The following is a 22659-nucleotide window of genomic DNA, read 5'->3' as shown; positions in this document are numbered from 1 at the left end:
CTGATTCGTGAATGGGATAGAGGGAGTATTACTCTGACCTGGGAGTGTTTGATGTGTGGTGGGAACCTTACTGTGTAACTAATCGCTGACAGACCTAACCCGAGAGCGCTGGATGCTGAATCCAGGCCCCTGAATTTGAAAGCATTTTGTTCCCCCAGCAGGGTTAGGATCCATCACCTAGGGAACGCAAAAACCTAACAAAAAAATTTGTGACATTTTGTCAGCTGAATTAGATACTCAGTGATCAAAGGCTCGCAAAGGAAGAAAATTAATTATTTTTCAGCATGTTTATGATATTCAAATGTTGCCTTGCATTGTAAGGTAGCCAACAGTCATTTCAGTGACTGAGAGTGTTTTTCCATTGCCAAAGGCTTGCATTGGAAAGTAAGAATGTATAATGTATTTGCACAGGAAGAAAGATCCTAGTTCATTACAAGAGTTATCAATTTGATGGAAACTAATGAAAACTGATATTAAATGTTAATTTCTTGAGGAATGGCTCATGCTCATCGCTATGTTAGCTCTGGCTTTGTTGTATGATCCTTGCCTTAAAGCCAGAAGATCCTGGGTTCAAGTCCCACTCCAGAGACATGAGCACAAAATCTAAGCTGACACTTCAGTGGAATACCAAGGAAGTACCGCATGTAAACAAGTGCATGACACTTTCCCAAGAGTGCAGGCGAGTTTTTCCTGGCCAATCTTTATCCTATAACCAACATCACTGAAACAGATTATCTGGTCATTCTCATATTGCTCATTCTCATATTGCTTCTTGTGAGAGGTTGCTGTGTGTAAATTGGCTGTCCCATTTCCTATAATGCAACAGTGGTTGTACATCACAGGTACCTCATTGGCTATGAAGCAATTTGGGACATCCTGAGGTCAGTAAAAAGTGTTATATAAATGCACATCTTTCTTTCTTTATGTTCCAGTAGCCCTGATTCAGCTAATGATGATGATTTACTTATGAACATAAGTAAATCATCCTCTAAGTTATTAGTCCAGTAACATAACCACTACAACACTGTACTCAGTACAGTGCAGTGACTGTTACATTATAAAATACGGCAATTATTTTGTATGCCACAGGATTCCATGAACAACAATGAGATGAATGACCAAAGAATCTGTTTTTGTTGGTGTTGGATGAGTGAAAATGTTGATCAGCACACCAGGAGAACTTGCTGCTTTTCCTTGAAAAGCACCATGGGATCTGTTAAAACATCCAACATGTGGCTCTCTGCTTTCACCAGGGTCCAGCTCGCACCATATGCAGACGCATCACCTGGACGAAAGCCATTTGAATCGATATCCCGTGATGTGTCTCACGTCCCATAATTTAAAAGGGAATTGGATAAGTATTTTAGGATGAAAGATGTGAAAGGTTATAAAGCAAAGCAGGGAGATGGGATGTGAGCAAATAGTCCTGGTGAAGAAGCCAGCACTACCACATAAACAATGGACTGAATGGCCTCCACTTGTACTGACATTTCTGCCATTAGTCTTCCCCAGTGCAGTTTAGAAAAACATCTTGAACTATAGACTGGTTTGGAATTTTAATGTTCGTTGTTATATAAACCAGTAGATGGCAGCAAAACCTGTGGTAACAGCCATAGGAACATAGGAACAGAAGTAGGAGCATGAGTTGGCCATATGGGCCCCCGAGCTTACTCCGCAATTCAATTAGATCGTGGCTGATCTTCTCCACCATGCCTTTTTCCCGCACTATCCCATATCCTTTGATATCTTTACTATCTAGAAATCTATCGACCTCTGCCTTGAACATAGTCAATGACTGAGCCTCCACAGCCCTCGGGGGTAGAAAATTCCTGAGATTCACCACCCCCTGAAGAAATTCCTCTTCATCTCAGTCCAAAATGGCCTACCCCTGATTCTGAGATTGTGTCCCCTGATCTGTCTTATCTCCGCCCCCCCGCCCCGCCATCTCAAGCCAGGGAAAACATCCTTCCTGCATTTACCTTGTTGAACCTTGTAAGAATTTATATGAGATCGCCTCTCATTCTTCTAAACTCTAGGGAATACAGGCCCAATCTCCTCACTCTCTCTCTCCTCAAAGGACAATCCCACCATCCCAGGAATCAGTCTGGTGAACCTTTATTGCATTCCTTCTGTGACAAACACACCCTTCCTTGGGTAAGGAGACCAAAACTGTATGCAATACTCCAGGTGCTTCTCACCAAGGCTCTATACAATTGCAACAAAACATCTTCACTCCTGTACTCAAATCCTCTTACAATAAAGGCCAACATACCATTTGCCTTCCGAATTGCTTGATGCACCTGCATGCTAGCTGTCAGTGACTCATGAAGAAGGACACCCAAGCTCCCTTTGGATATAAACACTTCCCAATCTCTCACTATTTAAGAAATACTCTGCATTTCTGCTTTTCCTACCAAAGTGGATACCTCCACGTGTTTTTCTCATTATATTCCATCTGCCATGTTCTTGCCCACTCTTCCACCTGTCTAAATCCCCTTGAAGCCTCTTTGCATCCTCCTCACAACTTACATTCCTACCTAGTTTTGTGTCATCAGCAAATTTGGAAATAATACTTTTGGCCCCCACATCCAAATTATTGATCGAGATTGTGAGTAGCTGGGACCCAAGCACAGATCCTTGCAGTATCCTACTAGTCACAGCCTGCCAAACTGAGAATGACCAGTTTATTCCTCCTGATTTCTGTCCGTTAACTAATTCCTAATCCATGCCAGTATATTACCCCCAATCCCATTTGCTCTAATTTTGTTGACTAACCTCTAATGTGAGACCTTATTTTGAAAGCCTCCTGAAAATCCAAATACACCACATTCACTGGTTCTCCTTATGTTACTAACATTTTAAAAAATTTATTTATGGGATGTGGGTGTCACATGACTAGGTCAGCATTTATTGCCCATCCCTAATTGCCTTTGTTCGGGGGGGCATTTAAGAGTTAACCACATTGTGGGTCTGGAGTCACATGTAGGCCAGACCAGTGAGGGTGGCAGATTTCCTTTTCTAAAGGACAAGTGGGTTTTAACGACAATGGTTTCATGGTTATCATCAGACTTTTAATTGCAGATATTTTTTTCACTGAATTCAAAGTTCACCATCTGCCCAGAGCATTACCCTGGGTCTCTGGAATACCAGTACAGTGACGATACCACAATGCCACCGCCTCCCCACCCTCATCCTCAAAAAACTCCAGCAGGTTTGGCAAACATGATTTCTCTTTCATAAATCCATGTTGACTCTGCTCAATCCTTCCATTATTTTCGAAGTGTTCAGTTATCACATCCTTTGTCTTAGATTCTAGCATTTCTGCACTACTGATGTCAGGCTAACAGGTCTGCAGTTCCCCATTTTTTCTCTTCCTCCTTTCTTAAGCAGTGGGGTTACATTTGCTACCTTCCCATCTACGGTAACCACTCGAGAATCTAGAATTTTAGAAGATGACCACCAATGTATCTACCATCTCTATAGCCATCTCTAGCACCACTCTCTGGGATGTAGATAATCAGCTTCAGGAGATTTATCAACTTTCAGCCCCATTAATTTCTCCATTAGAACTTTTTTTTACTAATATTTCTTTCAGCTCCTCATTCCTCCTAGTCCCTTGGTTCTCCAGTATTTTTTAAAAATTCGTTTACAGGATGTGGCTAGGCCAGCACTTATTGCCCATCCCTAGTTGCCCTTGAGAAGGTGGTGGTGAGCTGCCTCCTTGAATCACTGCAGTCCCTGTGATTGTAGGTACACCCACAGTGCTGTTAGGGCAAGAGGTCTAGGATTTTGACCCAGCGACAGTGAAGGAACGGCGATATATTTCCAAGCCAGGATGGTGAGTGACTTGGAGGGGAACTTCCAGGTGGCGGAGTTCCCATCTATCTGCTGCCTTTGTCCTTCTAGATGGTAGTGGTTGTGGGTTTGGAAGGTACTGCCTAAGGAGCCTTGGTGAGTTTCTGCAGTGCATTTTGTAGATGGTTTGCGCTGCTGCTGCTCCTGTACGTCAGTGATGGAGGGAGTGAATGTTTATGCAAGGGGTGCCAATCAAGCGGGCTGCTTTGTCCTGGATGGTGTTGAGCTTCTTGAGTGTTGTGAGAGCCGCACTCATCCAGCCAAGCGGGGAGTATTCCATCACACTCCTGACTTGTGCCTTGTAGATGGTGGACAGGCTTTAGGGAGCCAGGAGGTGAGTTACTTGCCACAGGATTCCTAGCTTCTGATCTGCCCTTGTAGCCACAGTATTTATCTGGCTAATCCAATTCAGTTTCTAGTCAATGGTAACCCCCAGGATGTTGTTAGTGGGGCATTCAGCGATGGTAATGCCATTGAATGTCAAGGGGCGATGGTTAGATTCTCTCTTTTTGGAGATGTTCTTTGCCTGGCACTTGTGTGGCGCGAATGTTACTTTCCACTTATCAGCCCAAGCCTGGATATTGTCCCGGTCTTGCTGCATTTGGACATGGTCTGCTTCAGCATCTGAGGAGTTGTGAATGTGCTGAACATTGTGCAATCATCAGCGAACATCTCCACTCCTGACCTTATGATAGAAGGAAGGTCATTGATGAAGCAGCTGAACATGATTGGGCTGAGGACACTACCCTGAGGAACTCTTGCAGTGATGTCCTGGAACCGAGATGATTGACCTCCAACAACCACAAGCCTCTTCCTTTGTGCTAGGCATGACTCCAACCAGCGCAGAGTTTTCCCCCTGATTCCCATTGACTCCAGTTTTGCTAGGGCTCCTTGATGCCACACTCAGTTAAATGCTGCCTTGATGTCAAGGGCAGTCACTCTCACCTCACCTCGGGAGTTCAGCTCTTTTGTTCATGTTTGAACTAAGGCTGTATTGAGGCCAGAAGCTGAGTAACCCTGGCAGAACCCAAACTGAGCAGGTGCCGCTTGATAGCACTGTTGATGATGCTCTCCATTACTTTGCTGATGATGGAGAGTAGACTGATAGGGTGGTAATTGGCTGGTTTGGATTTGTCCTGCCTTTTGTGTGCAGGACGTATTTTGCACATAGCCGGGTAAATGCAATTGTTGTAGCTGTACTGGAACAGCTTGGCTAGGGGCACAGCAAGTTCTGGAACACAAGTCTTCAGTACTATTTCCAGAATATTGTCAGGGCTCATAGCCTTTGCAGTATCCAGTGCCTTCAGCGATTTCTTGACATCACGTGGAGTGAATAGAATTGGCTGAAGGCTGGCATCTGTGATGCCGGGGACCTCCGGAGGAGGCCGAGATGGATCATCAACTCGGCACTTCTGGCTGATGACTGTTGCGAGTGCTTCAGCCTTCTCTTTTGCACTGATGTGCTGGGCTCCTCCATTATTGAGGATGGGGATATTTGCAGTACCTCCTCCTCCAGTGAGTTGTTTAATTGTCCACCACCATTCACGACTCGATGTGGCAGGACTGCAGAGCTTAGATCTCATCCGTTGGTTTTGGAATCACTTAGCCCTGTCTATCGCTTGTTGCTTATGCCATTTGGCACGCAAACAGTCCTGTGTTATAGCTTCACCAGATTGACACCTCATTTTTAGGTATGCCTGGTGCTGCTCCTGGCATGCCCTCCTGCACTCTTCTTCTGGGAGATTTTTTGTATCTTCCTCCGTGAAGAAAGACACACAGCCTTCATTTAGTTTTCCTGTCGTTTCCTTATTCCCCGTTATAAATTCTCCTGTCTCTGTCTGTAATGGGCCCACATTTGTCTTTGCTAATCTTCTCCTTTTTACATACCTACAGAAGCTTTTACAGTCTATGTCTGTATGTTTCTTGCTGTAGGTACCCGTAGATCATTTATAATGAAAGAAAACACTTCGATCAGGCAAGGATCAAGCAACTTCTTATGAATCACCAGAGATTAGGTTGGAATCAGTAGCCATTTTTAAAATTGCAGTAGATAAAATAGAATCATTTAACATTTTATGAACCTCAAGAGATCAGATTAGAATTAATAATTATTTTTTAAAAGATCACCACAGATCAGGCAACGATCAGTTACGATTTTATAAATGAGAAATTAGGTTAGAATTAATCATTTTCAAAATCACTAAACCTTGGGTTAGATTCATTTCATACATCACCACAGATCTGGCTAGAATCAGTTACCATTTTATAATCCACAGGAGATTGGGAAAGAGTCACTAAATATTTTAATGAATTAAAACAAGAATATTTCAATAATTTCTTTAAAAGATTAATTCTAATAAAATGCTTCTCCCGGTTTTTACTGATTTTCTATAATGTGCTGGAGACATGGGGCATATGACTGGAGGATGATCCCACAATATGAGGAGGAATGCCACGGGATGTATTTCAACTTACCTATCCCAATAAATACAATCTTCCCATTGCAGCACCCAGATGTGTAGCAAGGTTTCTGATCCCAATATCCTACCCAGATTTCACCTTTTTGTGGGTCATACTTTGCATAATGAACTTGACATCAGTCCTAAGTTTGCCTTTTAAGGGGTTGAGCCTGTGTCCCCTCTTTTTGTAATAAATTTAAGCCTTCCAGAGGCTCGAGCACAAAATCTACCTGGTGCAGTGCTGCTCTGTCAGTGATGCTGCCTTTTGGATGAGACGTTAAATCAATGCCCTGCCTGCCCTTTCGTGTGGGTGTTAAAGAGTCCATGGTACTATTTTGAAAAAAAACAGAGGAGGTTCTCACCAGTGTCCTAAACCAACATCAGTAAAACAAATCTGGCCATTTTCACATTGTTCTTTGTGGGACTTTATTGTGTGTAAATTGGCTGCTACATTTCCCTCCAAGAAAGCACTTCATTAGTTGTAAAGTGCTTTGGAATGTTGTGAAAGATGCTGAATAAATGTGAGTTCCTTCTTTCATGACTTGGTATATTTGCCCAGCAGCTGCAGCTGCCCAAGGCAAATATCACCAAGAAACTTCCCAGAGCCACAAAAGGAGAGAGTAGCCACATGTATCAGGTCAGGTTACATGTACACCATTAAATATACCGACACGGAAGCACATTTGTTGGTATGTTGTAACCTGAGCTATTTTCTCATGCACAGTTATAGAGAGTTGCTCCTGATGCTTCCTTTGGGAAACTGGCAGTTGGGAATGAAATGCCAGCCTATGAATAGAATGAATGGCAGACAAGCCTGAGTGGGATCAGGGTGTCATGTAAGCATTGAAGAGCTTTCTCATCTACATTGGGTCAAGCGAGGCAAACAGAGCTGTCAATGAGAGTGACTGATTTACGTCGCCTTCTGTTGGCTATGAATCATACTCATTTGGGGCTTGATTCTTGTCTGCCCGTTAGTACTTACCACACACAGCAAGCTGGCTTTCACAGTTAGATTATTGGGTGCAACACTGAGCCAGGATGAGGATTGGGAATAGGCAGCTGGTCAAACTGGTAGGGTCTCCACTGCTGCCAGTAGTTTCCAGGTGGGGTACCTGGGAAGGCACAAATTGATCTAAATACTCTGACTTGTCTCTTGAAGGCATTAACCTATCTTGGGAGCAGTGGGAGAGAGGTGCCGTCCTCTAATACCTTATCCAAATTATTAAGAATTTAAGGAATATACAGCACAGAAACAGGCTATTTGGCGTTTATGCTCCACCCAAGCCTCCTCCTGCCTCATCCACTTCTTCTGGCCATGAGTTCCACATTCTCAGCACTCTGGTGAAGGAGTTTCTTCTGAATTCCCTATTTGATTGATTGGTGATTATATTATATTGATGGTCTTGAGTTTTGCTCTTCTCTGCATGTGGAAACAGCCTCTCTCTCTCTCTCTTTTTCTCTTCCCCCTCACTCCCTCCCACCCCCCTATTCTATCAAAACCTTTCATCATTCTAAAGACTTCTATTAGGTCATCCTCAGCCTTTTTTCAAGATGCCATACTTCATACGCAAGCTGAGCCTGTGAGCCCTAGCAAGCTATTTGACCACAGGAAGCATCAAAGCCCTGCGCAGCCCAATTTTCTCCTCACCTCCTGACATTTGCAAGCACACACGTTCCAGGTAGGAGTCAGCAGTTAGAATTCTGGCTGGCTGTCACTAGCCCAGAGATGCACCTGCCACTTGTAATGTTAAAACAAAATAGTAACATACTGCAGAGGCTAGAAATCTGAAACAAAAACAGAAATGCTGGAGAAATTCAGAAGATCGAGCAGCATTTGTGGTGTTAACCTTTGCTCAGTTGCTAGCAGTTGTACGTTTTAGCCAGGGAGTTGTGGATTCAAATCCCACTGCAGAAACTTGAGCCTGGGTTAACAGTCCATCAAGGGAGCTAATGAGACACTCCTCTGTTGAAAGTTTTTCAGATGAGGTATTTAACCCAGGCTCCGCCTGTCTTCGCAAGTGGATGTGGGAGATACCATGGCACTATTTCAAACAAGATCCAGGGAGTTCTGTCTAGTGCCCTGGCCAATATTTCTCCCTTAACCAATGTCACTGAAAATCAGATTATCTGGTCATTATCATATTGCTGTTTGTGGGAGTTTGCTGAGTGCAAATTGGCTGCCACGTTGCCTACATTACAACAATGGCTACACTTCAAAAGTATTAGTTCATTGGTTGCAAAGTGCTTTGGGATGATCTGGTCTTAATTGCTGAGTTATGCACTGCGTTAACCCCTCCTTCTTACAACACACCTTAGAAAAACTAATTGTGATTCTCTTATTGCTGTTGGCACTAAGATTTGCCTGATACTGATTTCTAGCTGCCCTCTGCTTAATTTTTGTATGGCTCCCAGCCCTCATTAATGTTTGACTTCATGGCTGCTGTTTGACTCCTTGCGTCTGATTGCTGCTGGGGCCTATTAATATTTTGGAAATAATTAGCAGAGGGACTTTGAGATTTGTATGTCAGGTGCCTAAAAGGGTGAAGGGTAATACCCTTGATAACATCACAAGCTAAGTTTTGTTTGCTGCCTTAATGTCCGTATTGCTAATTATCTTTTTACAGCGTGATTGAATAGTGCAAAATGAAGACTTCCTCTTTGTAAAGCAGCCTCGTTTTTTAAAGGTATAATACTATCATCGCCACCCCCCCCCCCCCCATCCCTTACTTTTGCTTCCCCAGTGCCATGCACCATGGAAACGGGCAGATGATCTGCTCTGAAGAGCATGCTGGTACCACCCTGAGTAAAAAAGATTTAAATGGTGCCTAATCACATCTCTTGGAAAGATCCAAAGGACCATGCTGCAATGAGTGGCAGACATTTTGCATACAACAAGATCCTACAAACAGCTGCGTGAGCAGGTGAGAGGGGTTTCAGCTGTGCTCCTTCAGATTTTTGCTGTCCTCAATGTGTAAATGTGCCTGGCCTTCGCACATTGCCCACCCGCTATGGCACAGCATTGGTCAGGCTCTGGGTGTTTCTCTCTCCACAGATGCTGCATGACCTGCTGACTGTTTCTAGCATTTTATGTTTTATTTTAGATTTCCAACATTTGCAGTATTTTGTTTTTGCTCTTGTAATTCCCTAACATTAATACTCCTTATATTTTTTAGGCAGGCCCTTTATCTTTCAAAGATTGAGTGAACACAGAAAGCTTCCATGTCTATTCTGTGTCTTGAATAACTTATCAACTAAAGCTCCCTGACTTGGAATGTCTTCTAATTAGGTTTGCTATCTAAACTGACCATTGGTATTTTATATTAAACACACATTTATCCAAAATAAAGCCAGCATGTTTTGTGATTACACTTTCATTCATCTGACACAGACTCACTTAACAGGCAAAACTAATTGTTAATAAGAAGAAAAGTCAATAGCAGTGCCATGCTATCAGACTTATTAACCCTTTCCCTAAAATCCCAACATTAAAAGAGCATTTCCCTACTGCATCCAACTAATAATATTTCCTGATTTGTTGGTGATCTTGGGCAGGTTTCTTGATGCTATGAATTTGCACCTGGCACTACCAATACCCTTAACGGCCCAAAACTCCCTATCACCCTGGTTTTCTTTAGGCTACATGCCTCTCAATTTTTCTCCACAGTCAAAATCCTCAATGGCTTAGCACTCATTGTATTGTAGAAATCTCCTTCAGCTGCTCACAACCTTTTCCCTCTTCTGGCATTGATGTGCTCCTCATTCTCCAGTCCTCTTCACTGCATCACTCGTGTCACTTTCTCAGGTGCCATGCCCACTGGATCTTTCTCTCCACCTCCTCTCATCCTTGCTCTTTCCACTCACCTTGTCTATGCCTAAATAATTTGCCTCAGTTCAGCTCTCCCGGAATCCCTCTATCTCACCTTCCCTCACTCCCCAAATCGCTAAACCTTACCTCCTCTCTTCTACTTTCAAACTGCCTCATCTTTGTTTTCTATTCCCTAAATTCATCCTGCTCAGTATCCATATTTCCTTTTCTGCACTGTAAAATATTCTCAGCTGTCCTATGTGTTGTATTTTAGACCTACTGAGACTGTCCGAATTCTCAGCGGGGAGAATGAACATAGTTTAATTCATTATAATAACCCAAGTGAAGGGCCCAATCCAAGGGTGGAATCGTCCCAGATTTGCACTAAGTGTGGTAGCCAGCCGGCTGCAATGGCAGCTTTTCATAGTGTATCGTCCCAAACCTGCCGCATTAATTATGCATTCTTGGGAAACATGCCATTTCCATGGCGGGCGGGCGGGCTCTCATTCACCCGCAACACCATCGCCTCACCGCTTCATCACGCTGGGTGCCAAATTTAAAGTCCAGCCACGTGCACCTCTCAGTGCTTCCAACCCATGACTGCTGCAAAGACGACGTGGCCCTGAAAGGCAAAAGGACTGCAGCCCCCAGGTTCAATGAGTGTCCCTTGAGCATCTTTTGGACGCAGTGGAGGCCTGATGTGATGTCCTCTACCCTCGCTCTGGCTGCAGGATGGGCAGCAACCTCACTAATCAGGCTTGGGGGGCGGTGGCAGCGGTGGTCAGCGCCAACGCCCTGCAGAAGAGGACAGCCACCCAGTGCCGCAAGAGGATGAATCACTTCCTCCCCTCCACGAGGGTAAGTCACTCTCCTCATCACTCTCAACTCTCTCACTCTCAAACCCATCACACATCCACAGGGCCCTCACTCACTACCAGTTCAAGAGACATCACCGTTCACTCTCTCACACACACCTTCATTGTCCTCATCCTGTCCATATGACCACTCACCACCCACAATTGCCAGGCATACATATCACCTGGCCTGGCAGGTGTCCTGCTTACACTCTCTCCATCTCCATGCAGGACAAGCTGGCACACAACAAGAGGGAGAGGTCGCTAACCGGTGGCGGAATGCCAGAAATTAAGGTCCTCACGGACTTTGAAAGCAGTCATCCAGCTGGTCGGCGGGCATCTGGTCCGTTCCTGTGACCGACCTGATGATGTAGGAGTTGTGCACACTCCCTGGAAACCATGCGCAGACCTGCAGGATGCATTTGAGGTGGTCGCACACCAGCTGCATATTAAGTCAGGCAGCTCAGTTGCTCTCTTCTCCGCCGTCTTCGCTCTCTGCATACCACAAGGCACACAGCTAGTTCACGAGGCTCCATGATCTTGATGTACTCCTCCTTCAGGATGAAGGAGAAAGATGCGTGGGTTAGTATGGATGTATTAAGAACCTGTCTTGATTAAGTCTGAAGGCCTCTTAACACATCCCGGAGAGTGCTGCCACTGCTTGGATGGCCAGAGATTAGTGTGCTGCATGGCTGCCCGAAACCCCACCTTCCTCCACCCCACTCCACCTGACTGATTTGTGGCAGCTTTGCCCATTGGACTGCATGCTGTGCTCTCAGCTCTGGCACAGGCATTCTCCTAACCCATGCTGCCTGGCTGCACTGTTAACGCAAACAATGGGGAAGACTGGTCCAAACTGGGATGATGACATTGTAAGGGGCTGTGAACCTACACCAGTGACTGTTCCATGGCCAGCTTTAGCGAGGAGATTGTACAAGTGCCCAGTCGTCCAACTATTCTGCAGTTCACTAAAACGGTCTTTAGTTTGCAGTCTGTGCCCAAGGGGTGAAAAGCTCTGGAGTACCTAATGGCACTTTGATGCCTTGTTGCTTGAATGGGGAACTAGAAGCCCACTTCAAGCATGTCAATATGGCTGCGCCTGAACTGTCTCAGCTGCAGAGGAATGGTCACTTTTTAGAAGGTGTCCCTAATGCGTGGCCACTTCCCTCACCGTTACCCCACCTCCCCAATTCACCTCAACTGCAGGGAAGCCTTTGCCTCACCCCCCAAAGTCCCCTCCCCCAACGCGTCTTAACCCTAAAGCCCAACAGGTAGCCCTCGCGAGCGCTCTGCAACGTTACTGTGTACTCACCTCCAAGTTCCCCATAAAGTGCAACCCGCCAAGTGCACGCCTTTTATGCGCTGTTGTGAAACATGTCGGTGTGCAATCACGTCGATGTGGATGGACGATCTAACGGGGGTGGGGAGGGGTTGAATCTGGCGGGTTAGCCTACTAATGATATGCAGATGTATTACAATGAGGTTCCCAATGTCCGATGGCGGGAAATGCGACCCGCAATCGAGACGGGCTGAGCGGACGTTCGCAAACTGGTTTCATGACGTCGTGAAACCGATGTTTGGCCGCCTTGCCATATTGTCCGCTCACACCAGCAATCACACCTGACACCAGCAGGCATGGATGATTCCACCCTACGAGTAGGACTCCACCACGATAGTAAAGGGTAAGATGGACAAGCGAGATTAATTAGCAAGAAGTGGTTGGATGACACAAAATCTGGCTTTTAAAATGTTGCAGATTAATGGAGGCAGTTCCTGGGAAAGAGACTTTGAGTAGGAGATGGAATGATGAGCTTGGATTTCAATCATGCACTGTGGAGCAATAAACTGTTGACAAAGGTCCTGTTTACCCTAGTATTGCCAAATTTGTTCAGGCACATTACACTTGTCTGGAGCTTTCTGGAAGCTGCCAAGACACTGTGACGCATGTGGGAAAACACCAGGGGATTTGGCTTTCTACTGTTTTGAGTAGTAACCTTGAATTGTTTGCAGGTTCCATAAAGACAACTGCAAAGAGTTGTCATTCTGGACAGCTAAAGCTCTGTTCTGAGAAAAAAAAGTTTGTAAAGGCCAGTTCCTGTATGTGTGTATTCCATCGAAGTGTGCTTGCCTTTTGTCTGTGTGGATAGTTTATATATCTTCTATGGAGTAAGCCATATTTCTGAGTTCCCATTAATGTCTATATATTTCAAACTAATGCGCCAACAGCCCTCGGTATTGTTTTAGGATTTATCTGCCAACGTGGTAGCAGTGCAAAGAACAGCTCTTTGTAAACCCCAGGCCAATAGAATGCAAGCAGGACAAACCAGAGAGTAAGAAATATTAAGACTAATTTGTCAGGACTCCTGGGTGGTATATGGCCCAAGGGTTGTAACTAGGATTCTCCTAGCTCAGATTAATTGTTTGAAATGTGTTGAAGATTTAATTTGATTCTCAAGCACAACCTGGCCTCTGAAGATCATTATTAAGATAGACCTGAAGCTTTGCTGTGATTTCTTGATGGGCTTTAGGTCTGTAGGGGTCTATCCTTTAAATTAAACATTTGTTTAAGGGTATATTGATAGTTTTTATATAATATTATTTATTTTTCTTCACAAGAAGAATTTCTTCCCCGTGATAATTCTCCCCTTCCAGCCCTGATGTTGTTGACCCTTTGCTGGGGCAGTTGGCTAACATCCCCATATTTGATCTTCATGTATGAGCCCGGGCTGGTCCACTTCTTGTTAGTCCCACCATTGTCACCTTGTAATGGCTGATGAAGCGAGGAACCCCAACCTGAGTGTTGACATGCTAGTTAACCATGGGGGTGGAGAGGGGGACGTGGAGGCGGTGGTGCAAAGGTGTCACTGCTGAGCCTGGTCCTGTCAGAGGGATTTGAAGCAGGAATCTGCGTTTTTTTTTTCTCCCCTTAGTCTAACCTAACGACATTGAGATCAGCTAATATATGATTATTCAGTATGGCTTAGTTCCCTGTTGTCATGGCTCAGTTGGTAGCACTCTCATCTCTGAGTCAGAAGGTCATGGGAGTGTCACTTCAGAGACTTGAGCACATAATCCAGGCTGAGGCTCCAGTGTAGTACTGCGTGAGTGTTGCAATGTCAGAGATGCAGTCTTTTAGTTGAGATGTAAAACCGAGGCCCTGTGCGTCCTCTCAGGTGGCTGCACAAGATGCCATTGCACTATTTTGAAGAAGAACAGACAAGCTTTCCCTGGTGTCCTGGTCAATCTTTATACCTCAACCAACATCATTAAAGAACAGACTATCTGATCATTATTGTGGTAAAAGGGTCTGGCGTAGAAAGGGTTAAAGTGGAACTGGGTACAGTATCGCCTGCACTGTGATGTAAAGGAACACATGACCCGAGTCTAGAGGGCAATCTTGTGCTGGACAGAGATGTGTGGAGGGACAAGCATGGAGGTAGCTCCTAGCTTAGACCTTATACTGTATATATGTACATAGTTATGAGTAGTTAATAAACATTTACTTTTAAAGTAAACAAGACTCTGAACCTCTTTGTGAGACCTAACATCACAACACCTTACAACACTTATCACACCACTGTTTGTGGGAGCTTGCTGTGTGCAAAATAGCTGATTTGTTTCCTACATTATAACAGTAATTACACTTAAAAAGTGCTTTGGGACATCCTACGGCCATGAAAGGTGCTTTATAAATGCATATCCTTCTTTCTTTCTGTTGGGGCAGACCGTTTACCAATTGAACCACCAGAGAATGGTAACATTTCAGTTTTTAAACATTGGTAACATTGAGCACAGCATATTTTCTTGAAAGATTCCTATCTCTCGACATTCTCAGCCTTCACATTCTAAACTTGGAAAAAAATGCATTAAATGGAGCAGGTGTTTGGTAATTAATCTCAAAAGATTAACCATCAAAGTTAGTACATGTTATTTGAGTAGGAGTGAATGCCAGTCTATGAACAAGAGCAGTGTGTGCTTTATCTGAGGAGATTCAGGAGAGCTTTTGCTGATTTTAGGGCATATGAATTCTTGGCAACAGGAAGAGGTCATTAATTCTATTTTTAATGGATTAATCCCATCTACCTGCTTTCTCACCATTTCCTGTAACCCTACTTATATAGTCCTTGAACGTTTTGTTACCTTCTAAATACATGACCATCTTTCCATGTTTAAACTTCTCCAATCAGGTTTCCACCCCTTTTCAAAGTCATAAATGGCATCCTGCCTGACTGTGACCGTGGTAAACTCTCCGTCCTCATCCTTCTTGGCCTATTTTAACATTGTTGACTACACCATCCATCTCCAGTGCTACTCTTCTGTTGTCTAGCTGCAAGGAAATACTCTTATAGGATTGTTCCACTCTTGTCTATCAAATTGGAGCCAGTGGACCATCCGCAGTTGCGTATTATTACCTCTAGAGTCCCCCAAGGATCTAGCCTTGGCCTCCTCCAATTTTTTTTATTTACATGTTGCCCATTGATGACAACATCCACAAACCCAACATCCTGTAGGCTGACAACACTCAGTTGTAACTCACCACCAACTCTCCTGATGTCTAGTATTGGATGAACAGAAATTTTGACCACTTAATATCGAAAGACCAAAATCATTGTCTTTACTTACCCCCCTCCACACCCATGAGCTCTGTCCCCCAGCCACTAATTCTGTCTCCTTCCCCAGGGAGAGTCAACGGTTTCAGCAGAAGATAGGACAACAATAAATCCCAATCTCGAACTAGAGAGTCTAGATTCTTGCTATAGTCATGTTTAAGATGTTACAATCTCACTGGTTGATACGTTGGAATATAAAAGCCCTGCCTGATTTAAGAAGGGAGAAACCTTGTAGCAGAGGCTTGATTTTATATGGGAATAAATTGGGTCTGAACTAATGGATGTCGAACCATAGAATCATGCAACACAGAAGGAATTCTTTCAGCCCTTTGTTCCTATGCTGGCCATTCGAAAGATTTTTCCATTTTGTCCATCTCCTTGCTCTTTCCCTTCAGTCCTGCATATTTTCCTTTTCAAGTATTTACCCAATTCCCATTTGAAAGATACCATTGAATCTGCTTCCACCGCTGTTTCAGAAATTCCAGATCACAGCAACTTGCTGTGTTAAAAAAAATCTCATGATCTCTGGTTATTGATTGTCCAGTCAGTGGAAACGGCTTCTCCTTAATTACTCTGATCAAAACTCCTCATTTTGAACACCTCTAATAAAATTTCCCTTTAATCTAAAGAGGACAATCCCAGCTACCTATTGTATCCTGCAACTGATTGTTTAACCATGGATCATTGGTCTTCATTTTCCTTGTTACAGGTCTCATGATTTCTGGTTTCGCTCGAGCAGGCGCAGTTCTTGGGGAGAAGGCTTACATTCAGCGCGCGGCACAAGCTGCTGCCTTCCTGAGGGAGCACATGTTCGACTCCAGCAGCGGGCAGCTCCTGCACAGCTGCTACCATGGAGACGAGGGCGCAGTGGAACAGGCGTAAGTAACAATAGGAAACTCTTTGTCCCCTGGCTTCCATCAGCCACTGACCCCCAACATTGTCTGCTGTCCATCACGCGCGTCTCTTGTGGATCGAATGCAGGCCTGAACAGGGAGCCTTTACCCTCGAATCAGCTTTCTTGGCTCTTGCAGCTGAGCCTTTTTGGCGATAGCTGTTCGAAAATAAGTGCAAGAGTCTTAACAAGCTGCCAACAGGCAGCTTCATACTTGTTTTATTCTGTGGGCTTGTTGGGAAATTGTACGTGAGGTGTCATGGGAGATAATGTAGAAATTACTAGCGTGAAGTTTAATTCCAACCTACCACCTGCTGTACGATATTAAACTTTTTTCCTTCTGCAAAATCTAAAAGAGACATAAGACAAAGGGGAGTGCGGTGATTGCAACATTGAAATAAAGAGACCATATTTAACACCTTATCATGCCTTTCATATTCCACATATAATGCATTACTTTAAAAAAAAAAATCATACTGAGGATGTGGGTGCTGATGGTAAGTTCGGCATTTATTGCCTATCTCCTAGTTGCCCTGAAAAGGTGGTGCTGGGCTGCCTTTTATTTGTTACATCTGAATGTCTTGCTAGCTCACTTCGGAGGACAGTTAAGAGTCAACCACAAGTCGTTGTGACACTTGAGTCATACATAAGCCATACCAAATAAGGATGGCAGGTTTTCCAGGACGTTACTGAACCAGCCGCATTTTCATGGTAATGTGACGGCTGTAAGAGCGCTTCTACTGATGTCACTTCTATAGTTCCAGATTTTTTTAGAACTGACATTCAAATTCTCAGACAGGTGTGGTAAGATTTGAACTCTCATTCATTTGGCTTTATAAAGCTCTGCTTAGGCCACAGCTAGATTGTTATGTCCAGTTCTGGTCACCACACCTTAGGAAGGATGCGAAGGTCCTTGAGAGGGTGCAGAGGAGATTTACCTGAATGGTTCCAGGGATTTGGGAATTTAGCTGCAAGATTAGGTTGGAGAAGCTGAGGAAATTCTCTTTAGAGTAAAGGAGGTTGAAGGGAGATCTAATAGATGAGTAGAAGATTAACGCAGGTTTAGATAAAGTAAACAAAGAAAGGCTGTTATCATTACCTGATGGTACAAGGATTAAGGGACACAGATTGAAGGTTTTGGCATGAGTTACAGAGGGGAGTGAGGAAAAACTTTTTTACATGACAGGTGGTAATGACCTGGAACTTGCTGCCCATGAGGATGGTGGAAGCAAAACAATCAATGGATTGAATGAAATTCGATGTGAACTTGAGGTAAATAAGCTTGCATGGCTACGGGGACAGAGAGGAGGAACGGGACTGACTGAATTGCTCTACAGAGAGCCAGCATGGATTCAATGGGCCAAATGGCCTCCTTCCGGCCATAGAGTCATTTTGGCTTTTAGAATTTTCTAGCCCCTCCTGCGGCGGGGCCGGCAAGCCATTGAAATGCCCATTCATATCAGTGGGACCGGAAGACCCTGCCGGCGTGAGGGGCTGGAAAATTCTGGTCAATGTCTCTATAGTCCAGGCCTCTAGGTTATTTATCTACAGCAACAACATCAACACATATTGTGTGTTTAATGTTTAATGTAATGAAACATTTAATGTTATGAAATGTCCCAAGATGCTTCATAGGAGCATTATTAAACAAAGTTTGACACAGCCACAAAGGAGGTATTAGGTCAGATGACCAAAAGATTTGTCAAAGAGGTAGGTTTTAAGATGTGTCTTAAAAGAGGAAAGCAAAATAGAGAGGCAGTGAGGTGTAGGGTGGGAATTCCAGAGTTTGGGGCCTAGGTAACTGAAGGCATGGCCACTAGTCATGGAGCAATTATGATTGGGAATACACGAGGTCAAGATTAGAGGAGATGGAGGAGGTTACAGCATTAGGGAGGGGCAAGGTATTTGAAAATGAGGATGAGAATTTTGAAATCTCGTTTTTGCTTCATTGGTAGCCAAGTAAAGGGGTGATAGGGCACTGGGACTTGCTGTGAGTTAAGACACAGGCAGCAGAGTTTTGAATTACCTCAAATTTATGGAGGGTACAATGTGCGAGACCTGCCAGGATTGTGTTGGAATAGTCAAGTCTAGACGTATTGAATGCAGGATTAAGATTTTAATGGCAGATGAGCTGAGACGGGGTGAAGTTGAGTGGTATTAGGGATGTAGAAAAGGACACTCTTAGAGAAGGCACAAAGCTCATTTCAGGACCAAACGTTACACCAAGGTTGTGAACAGACAGGCTTGATCTCAGAATGTTGCCAGGGAGAGGGATGGAGGCACTAGTTAGGAAACAATTTGGAGCAGGGACTGAAAACAATGGCTTCAGTCTCCCCGATATTTAATTGGATGAAATTTCTGCTCATCCAGTACTGGATGTTGAATAAGCAGTCCGATAATTGGGCAACAGCGGAGGTGTTGAGAGAGATGATGGTGAGGTAGGTGTTGGGTGTTGAAAACTAATGCCATGCCTTTACCTAATGTTGCCAAGGGGCAGCAGGTAGATGAGAAAAAGGAGGAAGCCAAGGATTGGTCCTTGGGGGACACCAGAGATAACCTTGCGAGAACAGGAAGAGAAGCCATTGCAGGTAATTCTCTGGCCACGATTAGATAGATGAGAATGGAACCAGGTGGGAGCAGTCCCCCCTGCTGGATGACACTAGAGAGACATTGGAGGAGGATGGTGCGTTAACTGGGTCAAAAGCTGCATACAGGTCACGAAGGAAGAGGAAGGAAAGTTTACCCTTGTCACAGTCATGTAAGATGTAATTTGTAACTTTGATAAAAAAGGATTTGGTACTGTGGTCAGGGTCTGTTTGGAGAGATTCAAACAGGGCGTTCTGGTAAAGATGGGAATTGTTTTTTTATAGGTAACAGCATGTTCAAGGTCTTTGGAGAGGAAAGGGAGGCTGGAGATGAGACGATAGTGGGGTCAAGGGTTGGCATTTTGAGGAGAGAGGTGATAACAGCAGATTTAAAGGTGAGAGAGAGAGAGGAAGACAACATCTGAAGAAGGAGAACCGTTAACAATATTGGCCGACATGGACACCAGGAGGAAAAGTTGGGTGATTTACATTTTAGTGGGAGACACTAGTTTGTGACTGACCAAAATGGAGAAGGCTCATTTGGGAAGGCACCGAGAGTCTTCGTTGGGAACGTGCAGAGGTGGGATCAAGGTGCTGGGGAGTGCACAAACTTCCAAACAATCCACCTACCCAAGCTTTCAAGCACTACCTGCCCCATATATGACAGAGTCTGCACATCATGCATTGGATTTATCAGCCATATCAGAACCCATTGAATTGGAATGGAAGCAAATCATCCTTAATCCTGAGGAACTGCGTAAGAGAAGAGGGGGAATAGGATTGAGGGAAATGGAGCTGGTTCTCATGGACAAAATGAGGCGAAATAGGAGAGAAACTAGGGAAAGTTGTGAGTTCAGGGCTAGGGTAAGGAGGACCATTAAAGAAAGTTTGACCAGGTGGGCTAGTGGAAAGGCGGGGAGGTGGTGAGAAGAGCAGAGGTAGCTGACCGGATGGTCTTGATCTTAGTGAGAAATAAATCCATGAGATCCTTGCACATGATGTTGGAGATGAGGATGGGTGAGACAGGGGAGGGTAGTTTAAGAAGATGAGAAAAGAAGCCGGAGGTTAGCTTTGCATTCCAGGGCGATTCTGGAATAGTGAGCAGTTTTAGAAGAAGAGTGTAGGACCCGGTAGTGTTAAGTGGTTCAGGCAAATCTGATGGTGGATGACTAAACCAATTGTGCGCCATATCTTTTCAAGCCTACGCCCTTTAGACTTAAGTGAGAGAGATGAGGGCTGTACCAGGGAAAACGGTCAGGATGTAAGTGCATAATAGTTTTATTGGGGACTAACACCAAAAGCGGAGGTGAACGTGCAGTTGATAAACCAGTAGCTGCAGAAATGTTGTGGCAAATGGAGGGCCAAAGGCTAGATAATTGAGATTTTGAAAGTGCAGTTGTAAAGGAAATTTTATAGTAGTATAATCACTATACTACCATGCTTATTACAATGTGGTGACTGACTGTGTTTGCAAATATGACAACTATTTTGTTCAGGATCCTATGACTAGCAGTTTGTGCAAGTTGAGTGAGATGTTCATCAGGCCACTGGGATAGCACTTCTTTGATCTTTACAGAATGAATTAAAACCCCTAAAGGGATGATTTAATTGAGGTGTTTAAGAAGATTAAAGGAGTTGATAGGGAAGAGAGGGAGAAACCATTTTCTCCAGTTGGCAGGAAAATTAATTTGCTGAACGATGGGCACCCTTCAAAGAAGAGAGAGTTTGGGCACAGTCAAGGTATATTGCCTCAAAAGGGAAAGGTAGGGCAAACAAATCCAGAGCTCTCTGGATGATAAAAGAGATAGAAATTAACATAAAGAAGAAAAATTGTGTCCTTAACAGTTGTCAGATAGAAAATACAATTGAGAACCAGGCTGAATATAGAAGGTTCAGAGGGGAGGTGAAAAAGCAAAGAGATTGTATGAAAAGGGATTGGCAGCCAACGTAAAAGGGAATCACAAAGTCTTCTATAGGCATATAAAAATTAAAAGGGTGGCAAAGGAGGTGAGGGCTGATTAGGGACCAAAAAGGGGATTTACGCATGGAGGCAGAATGCATAGCTGAGGTGTTAAATGAATATTTTGCATCCGTCTTTACCAAGGAAGAAGATGCTGCCTGGGCAGTGATGAAAGAGTAGATAATTCAGACATGAGAAGGGTTTAAAATTGATAAGGAAGTGGTATTGGATAGGCTGTTTGTACTTCAAAGTTGATAAGACACTAGGACCGGATGAGATACATTTGAGGATACTGAGGGAGATGAGATGGAAATTGCAGAGGCATTGGCCATAATTTTTAGTCTTCCTTAGACTCAGGTACCAGAGGACTGGAGAATTGCAAAGATTATACCTTGTTTAAAGAAGAATGTAAATATAAGCCCTAGCAACCATGGGCCAGTCAGTTTAACTCCAGTGGTGGGGAAGCTGCTAGAAACAATAATTCGGGACATAGTTAATAGTCACATGGACAAATGCGAGTTAATTAAGGAAAGCCAGCATGGATTCCTTAAGAGAATATCATGTTTATCTGACTTGTTTGAGTTTTTTGGAGAGGTAACAGAGGGGGTTGATGAGGGCAATGCAGCTGATGTGGCGTACATGGACTTCCAAAAGGGATTTGATACAGTGCTGCACAACAGACTTGTAAGCAAAGTTATAGCTCATGGAATAAAAAGGACAGCAGCAACAAGAATACAAAATTGGTTGAGTGACAGGAAACGGAGAGTAGCAGTTGATGGATGTTTTTTAGGCTCGAGGAAAGTTTGTAGTGAAGTTCCCCAGGGGTCAGTATTGAGACTCTTATTTTTTCTGATATATATTAATGACCTAGACCTTGGTACACAGGGAACAATTTCAAAATTTGCGAATGATATGAAACTTTGACGGATCGTGAACTGTGGTGAGGATAGTGTAGAATTTTAAAAGGACATAGACAAATTGGTGCAATGGGCAGACAGGTGGCAGATGAAGTACAGTTTGGAGAAATGTAAAGTGATTCATTTTGGTAGGAAGAAGATGGAAAGACAATATAAAATAAAGGGTGCAACTCTAGGGGGTGTAGGAGCAGAGGGACCTGGGTGTAATTGTGTATAAATCATTGAAGGTGGCAGGACAGGTTGAGAGCATGGTTAATAATACAGTATCTTAGGCTTTATTAATTGGGCATAGAGTACAATAGCAAGAAGGTTATATTGAACTTGTGTGAGACACTAGTTCAGCCTCAGCTGGGGTATTGCAACCAGTCCTTGGTGCCGCACTTTAAGGAAGATATGAAGACATCAGAGAGAGTACAGAAAAGATTCACGAGAATGGTTCCAGGGATGAGGAACTTCAATTATGAAGACAGATTGGAGAAGTTAGGACTGCTTTCCTTGGAGGAGAAGGCTGAGAGGAGATTTGATTTAGGTATTCAAAATCATGAGAGGTCTGAACAGAGTAGAGAGGAAGAAACTGTTCCCACTCATAGAAGGATCGAGAATGAGAGGGCATAGGTTAGGTCTGTCTGCCCCTGTGCCCCTTTTAGAGTTGCACCCTTTATCTTATATTTTCTCTCCATGTTCTTCCTAGCAAAAATTGGAAAAAGAAGCAAAAACAAAAT

General features: G+C 43.9%; 1 protein-coding gene across 2 annotated transcripts in view; it reads left to right on the top strand.

Annotated features, from left to right (window-relative positions):
- The window catches only part of spata20 (spermatogenesis associated 20), a 382219-nt gene that overhangs the window by 89037 nt on the left and 270523 nt on the right, over positions 1 to 22659 (top strand). For both annotated transcript variants that reach the window (XM_078570778.1, XM_078570779.1), the window contains exon 12: positions 16293 to 16461. In XM_078570778.1, coding sequence (XP_078426904.1) covers positions 16293 to 16461 — 169 coding nt within the window. The remainder of the gene's footprint in view (positions 1 to 16292; positions 16462 to 22659) is intronic.

This window comes from Cetorhinus maximus, chromosome 24 (genome assembly GCF_964194155.1).
Source record: "Cetorhinus maximus chromosome 24, sCetMax3.hap1.1, whole genome shotgun sequence".
In the NCBI taxonomy this organism is placed as follows: Eukaryota; Metazoa; Chordata; class Chondrichthyes; order Lamniformes; family Cetorhinidae; genus Cetorhinus; species Cetorhinus maximus.
Note: the sequence above shows the minus strand (reverse complement) of the source record. Positions and strands in the feature narration are given on the sequence as shown.